Raw genomic sequence first — 6,974 nt, 5'->3', positions numbered from 1 at the left:
AAACTTTTGGCCAATGTTTTTACATTGTAATTTTTTCTCATAAAAGTCGGTCAAAAAAAATATTTTCTTGCATGAATCCTGTTCGCTTAACACATGCTTTTTTCTTGTTTAAAACAATTGAGCTCCTTTTCCTCTATTAATCTTTCAAAGAATTCATTAACCATTTCACCAAACTTGCCCTGTTTACAAAGTCGTTCTGAGTCAAATTTATTGGTTCACCAATCTGAGTCCAAGAATTAATCCAGACACTTTCAAAGTTTCTATTGTCTTTACAAGATGGGATGCTGATAAAGTGGCACAGAAGCTTTTCTGTGACATCCACTAACTCAAGCTGAGAACCTGACCAGTTTGGTGAAACTGGGCAATACTCGAAACGGATGAAGCTAAATAAGCACCAAATTACCATTTTTAAAAAAAAAAAAAAAAAAACAAGAAGCACAAAATTCTATGCAACTTCAATAAGAAGAGTGAATTAGAATGAAAAAACAAGTTCTTAACCAAGCAAAGATTTGAATCCGTTGCAACTTTTTTAAGGTGCTCTCTCATTTCACTGAGATCATCGCTCTCCCAGTTCGCGTTACTCTGTATACTCCTACTGCAATTCTCCAACAGGTGCCTCATTGAGCCATAAGAAGTGAATCAAGTCGTACAGTTTTGTGCTCACACTCACCTGCTCCAAAATGAAATAAATTTCAAGTTAGGAAGACAACTAAGAATTTTAATATTTAAAACAAAAAATGAATGATGAATTTTCCGAGCAGGGAAAAGATCAACGAATATAAGATTACATCACCTTGTAAGGTGTTGGATTCAACCTCCTCATGTGATCAGGCCGCATTTGATCAATCTGTTCAATGCAGCGATCTCTGATCTTCTTTAGTGGTGGTAGTGCTTCTCTTGCTTTATCTTCAAGAAGAGAAGCTAAGGTAAGAAATTCATAGATAAATGTTGTATTCTAAACTGTAGATTTGTATAAACCCAAAAAATTTCACACACAAACGCACACGTGCGCGCGCGCACATACACACACATATATTGGATTTGCTAGGGACCATCGCAGAAGGCATTTTGCGGCAGGGCTGTTGCATGTGAGAGCAGCCACCTCAAGTGAATTAAATGAATAAGACAAAATCTAAGCCTGTGTGGCTGCTCTCACATGCAATAGTCCCTACCAAATCGCCCCCCCACACCACACACACACACACTAGTGGGACACCCCGTGCGATGCACGGGGGCGAGGAAAAACCTATGCTTTAAAATAAAAATAAAAATAAAATCAAGTCTGTTGGGAAAATGAATAAAAAAAGTACAAATTAGTGTATAATTCAATAAAGCAAAGAAGGTCAGAGAATGGAAGTCATTCAATCATACAGCAAAAAAGGTCAAGAGGGGATAAAAACCTTGTATCATCGACCAGATTTGCATTCCATAAAAGGAATTCGGATACAACAAATGTAAAACCCAATAGGAAGCCATAGATATTCGCCTAGCTAAAACCATTTTGTCACTAAGTAGACGCTGAAAGAATTCAATAGATAAGCAGATCTACTAATCATGTTTTATTTCATACAATTCTCATGCTTAATACCATTTCATTTTCGAAACTAAAAGAGAAGAAAAATTAACTACATGCCTGAAAAGAAGAAATATAAAATCCCATTAAATCTATCAGAGGACATTAGAGAAACAATCATATAAACATTGAAATGAAAAGTAAATCTCTTCAACAAATGTTGAAGTAAATGAAAACATTCTGAAGAAGCTATGTATTGAAAGAAAAATTAAAGAATTACCATTCTATCATGAAAGGGGAAAGCTGATGGATTGAGAGAAAAAGAAAATGCCCATGATATGCACCGATAATTTCCATGGGTTAAATCTTTGACCTCCTCTCCTTTCTTTTTAAAGGCAAAGGAAGAGGTGGTGGTTGGATTGTAGAGAGAAAAGCCCAATGCATATGAAATTGCAAAGAAACAGAACACCAATTAGCTGAAATAAAAGAAAAGGGAAGAAAAGTTACATTCATAGGTGGTTAGATTGTTTTGGGTGAAGTGCCTTTAAAATGGTTCAACAACTGAGAGAGAAATAGAGATGGAGCAAGTAAAAACATGGGCATTTCAGGAAATTGAAGAGTAGTGACAGCAACTTATTGATCCCTGGTCTTTGTTATTAAGTTGCAAAATAAGGTAAAAATCCCTACAATCCAAAGCATGGTCTTCTTTTCAAACATGAGAGAGACATTAAGGTCATTGACGATACAGAAACATGCTAGAATAGCTTCATCAATTTGTCATTGTACCAAAATTATCCACCAAAGAAATCCATACAAATAAGGAAAACACTTTGCCAAAACTGCAAAGTTATGCGATAGAAAAGGTCCTCTCGAACCAAACTTCCAATAATGATTAGTACAGACAGCTAAAAAACCAAACATTAGACTTTTAGGCTTGGCCAAAACACTATATTAATTGAAAGGCTGAATTCAAAGCAATCAACAAATCCGTATATGAGGCCTCACTTCTCTTGAAAAAGAGGGGCTGTGAAATGGATTCATGCAAAATTAACTTCAAAGAACTCTCTGTGGCTGCATGTGGAAATATCTACTCCTAAAACCTAGAAAAAAGTGAACTCCATCTTCATTCCTATTTCATAAATTGTCTGTAAATGGAGGCTTTCTTTTTCACCTCAGTGTCACATTCCGAGAAACTACCCACCCACAGCACTGTCATGCCAAATTTTTTTTTTTTGTGTATCTTGTCTAAATTGTGTTTCAATCACATAGCGACCATGGTCTTCAGTTGATTTGGGACCGACAAATGAATTAGATGATCTAACACTTCAGAAAACACAATTTTTCACTAAAAATGCTTCAATAAAATCAGCTACTTGAGCATTAAGTATCTGATAGAAAAACAACGAAATAGGTTACTACTACTAATGTGGACTGGAATTGATCTTGCCGAATAAGATGATTCAACAAAAGCATGCGCTTGAGCATTAAGTATCTAAGGAAAAGGCAAAGAAGTGGATTACTGATATGGGGTGAAATTGATCCAACAGAAGAAGATTATCTTTGAGATATAAAACTCTAATACCCTAAATAACAGTTCATCTAAATCCATTTTTCAACCTTTACTGATCTGCAAACCATAGAAAACCAAACAGGAAACATAATTTTGATTAAACAAAACAGAGGCCCGAGATTAACACTGTAACGCTAAAAATATATGCAGAAGAATGCCTTCAAGAAAGGAGACATTGGGATTTTTTTTCCCTAATGAAAATAACTGAGAAAATTAGAAGTTAAATGAGGCTTGCGGTACAAAAATTACCTTCTAGAAGTTACAGATCCCTCTTAACGGAGCAGCTATATCTCAGATATTGCAGTTGAATGTCATGGGCGAAATAAGCTTGATATAAATTACCCAGTTGGCATTTTAATTTCAAACTATTCAGATTCTTCTAATGCTCCACATTGCACGGACATGTATGGAATAACCAAAATCCGAATGTGATAGAGAGCTACAACAACGATCAATATGTATGAAAGTAGGGTTGCAACTCGGTTTGATTTTTGGTGTGGGTTGAGGTTTGAGTGTTCTCATTGGCAAAGATACGAAAAATACCATGTCTAATTTCTCAATCAAGTTAGACACAGAGAAGATAAAAATGCCACTTTAGGTATCCATGTATTCTTTAGAAAATACAAATACCCAGATAAAAAAAACCCAAAAATTGAAGAAAGAGGAGGAAAAAAAGATCGGAAAATCCTAAAATTGAATAAGAGAAAGGGGAAGAAAGGAGATCAGAAGCACAGTGTGACTCATTGTTTTTTTTTCCTTTAGAGTTGGATTAAAAAAAAACACCCTAAACCGTAGCCATTAAAACACCTTTTCTTTCACAGCAGAACCTTAGTCATGTACATAAAACTGTAAAGGGAATCAAAACCGTAAAAATGAAGATAAACGCTAAAGAGAATCAAAACCCTAACCATGGAGAAAGAGATAAAGATAAAAGCCCAAAGAAAATTCGAACACAGAGAGATAAAGATTAAATCCCAAAGAAAATTTGAAACAGGGGAAAAGCCTTTTATGAATCTTTCTTTGAAAGCTAAGAAATGAAAGAGGGGGAAATTTCTAGCTTTGAAAGGTAAGAATAGAAAGAGGGCCAAATTTCTAGCTGGAGCTTTGAAATGTAAGAATAGAAAGAGGGTGAAATTTCTAGCGGGATCCATTGCCGCCGACCTAAACACATGTCGATTGAAGGCAAGAGGGAAACGAAGCAGTTGCCTGGCTTACTAATGAACAGAAGAGAAGAGGGGAAGAGAAATTTTGAGAGATGAGCAGAGAAGAAATTTCAAAAGAAAGAGGGAGGAGGGATTACGCGTGTTAGAGAAAGCAAGGGGCGCGCTTTCTCGAGGGGTTACGTGTGTTAGAGAGAGATTGCATAGCCGCATAGGGTGTAATTGCTATATTGACGCATGTAGTGGGAGGGATTAGATGTGTATTTAACGATTACTAAATCCCATTCTAGAGAGAGAAGATGGAGACCCCCCAAAAATAGTGATACGCGTGGCGAGAAGACACAAACAACTAAAAACACGTGGCCGGGTGGTAAAGTCACGGGATTAGAGGGGTATTTTCAATTTTAAAGGGACTGCAATGGTCCCTTTGAATGTGAAAGTACACTTGCCGTATGAATAGAATTTTGAAGAAAAAGAAAATAAAAAACTTAGTATCCATTCCTCTATATATATATATGGGAAAGTGTTTCTAGGGGATACCTTTAATAAGGTAACTAAGGGATCCCTCAAAAAACATAGGGGGCCCACATTGTTTGGATGATCCAAAGCATTCATTTGATAGGCCCTGACATAGATAGGGTCTGCCCAAAAAATCAGCTCCGTAGGATCGTCCCAAACCCTTCGATTTGTGGAGGTTAAAATGGACGGGTATATCTGAACACTATTTAGCTCGACAGCATGCATTGGCAATGGCCAAAGCCTCTTAAACATTGGGTATTTTGAAAAACTTAAAAGACAGAGTTATCCTGTCCCAGAGCATGTGACCTGACTCTACAAACTCCAAGCTCAGAATATCTTTGAATAAACTACACGAATTAAAAGAATTAAAATTACAAAGCTCCCACGCTCAAATGAAATCTACTGATCATGTCTTCTGAAATTTAAGAAGGCTACAAAGGGCTTTGGAACATCAAGAAGCAATGCCATTCATTTAAGATCAAGAACCAACAAAATAATAAGAATGTGCTAATCCAGGGTTTATCAGTTTGCTGATACATATAACTTCCAAAAATGAAGTCAAGAAGATCAAGCCTTTCCCCTACTGATATTCTCTGTTCGTGAAGTTTTTCCCCATCCCTTTTCAGTTTAGGTAGCAAAAGAAAAAAACAGTTATCATAGTTATAACTCCCTAAAATGTGTTTTCCAATAAAGCTTCTGAAAGAATTAACCAAAACAGGCATTTCTAACAGGCTCACCTTTTCATTTTCAGGTGGAGGCGGATAATTCTTGATAGGTTGGACTTGAAACCACCCATTTAGAGGCATTAGAGTGCCCTTTCTTCTTTATTGAAAAAGAGATAAAAAAGGAAAAATGGAAATACTTCAAATTTAACATTTTATTATGTGAAGTTCACATTTTTCCCAGTGTACTCCAAATTTTGCATTTTCTGCAGAAAATTGCTAAGTAGAACAATACAGTTGTGAAAAAAGAGCAGTGGATCCAAAAGTTATTACCCATGAAGCTAGAGGCAATATATTCCATATTAGTAACACTAATAGGAATGTCCTAGTCATGAATGTAACTCTATAAAAAGGTCTAAACCTGAATTTCCACGCCAATAGCAATTCAGAAGCTCCTCAACATGCTGTGGCACCACGTAAGCTCTCTTGGATTCATTGAAAGGGTGACGACATAGAATGCGCTCTGCTACCTGCATATTTGAAAAAAAAAAGAAATAAAGAATCTACGAAAAAAATAATGAAGGTACTATATCTGCTTACATTGCATGATGCCTTCTTTTTTAGTAGAATCCCATAACCAATCCGACAAAAATATTTGAATGGACTAGAACCAAAGCCACAATGTTATAAAGAAACAAGAAAGCATTTATACTACAAGTCGAAGCAGAGATAGGATAAATGAAGGCTCTATTTATTTTATTTTAATCTCTATACTTTGTTTAATTAGTAATGTAAGGAGGCAGGGCGAGGATGTAGTAAATATGACTGGACAGGAGGTACGGACAGGAGGTACCTAAGAGGGGATCTTTCGCTATCTTGGCTCAATCCTACATAAGGAAGGAGAGATTGAAGAGAATGTTAACCACATAATAAGAGCAGGTTGGTTGAAGTGGAAGAATGATTCAGGAGTTCTGTGCGACCGTAAAATACCTACCAAGTTGAAGGGAAAATTTTATAAGACACCTGTGGGGCCAGCCATGCTATACGGCTCAGAATGTTGGGCCACCAAGAAGTAGCATGTGCATAAGATGAGTGTAGCTGAGATGAGAATGCTTAGATGGATGTGTGGCCACAGAAGGTTAGATCGAATTAAAAATGAAGACATCAGTAAAAGGTAGGGGTGGCACCAATTGAGGAGAAGATGAGAGAGCACCGCTTAAGATGGTTTGGGCATATCCAACGTAGGGCTCTGGATGCTCCAGTGAGAAGAAGTGACTAGTGCCAAGTTGATAGAGTAAAAAGAAGTAGGGGCAGACCGAAAACAATTTGGGAAGAAACACTGAGGAAAGACTTGAGGGCTAGGAACATAACAAAGAACATGACCTTGGATAGGACAAAATGGAAGAAAATGATCCATGTAGAAGAACCCAACTAGTGTCATGATTAGACTTACTCAATTTGAGCCGGATAGACCCTTTCACATTCTTCTAAAGGATTCATTAGCCGACCCCAACTAGTTTGGGACAAAGGCTTAGTTGAGTTGAGTATAC

At 36.8% G+C, this 6,974-nt stretch overlaps 1 protein-coding gene across 2 annotated transcripts in view; it reads right to left on the bottom strand.

The window, feature by feature from the left end:
• Positions 1-102: 102 nt before the first annotated feature.
• LOC143863801 (nicotinate phosphoribosyltransferase 2-like) overlaps positions 103-6,974 on the bottom strand; it is a 78,404-nt gene continuing 71,532 nt past the window's right edge. The window contains exons 13-15 of one of the 2 annotated variants that reach the window (XM_077374567.1): positions 5,846-5,954; positions 794-906; positions 103-670 (exon numbers count right to left, since the gene is read on the bottom strand). In XM_077374567.1, the coding sequence (XP_077230682.1) occupies positions 593-670; positions 794-906; positions 5,846-5,954 (300 nt within the window). In that variant the 3' untranslated portion in view covers positions 103-592. The remainder of the gene's footprint in view (positions 671-793; positions 907-5,845; positions 5,955-6,974) is intronic. The other variant, XM_077374568.1, reaches the window with a different exon arrangement.

This window comes from Tasmannia lanceolata, unplaced genomic scaffold (assembly GCF_043159265.1).
Source record: "Tasmannia lanceolata isolate RefF3 unplaced genomic scaffold, GAP_Taslan_0.1 ptg000044l, whole genome shotgun sequence".
Taxonomy (NCBI): domain Eukaryota; kingdom Viridiplantae; phylum Streptophyta; class Magnoliopsida; order Canellales; family Winteraceae; genus Tasmannia; species Tasmannia lanceolata.
Note: the sequence above shows the minus strand (reverse complement) of the source record. Positions and strands in the feature narration are given on the sequence as shown.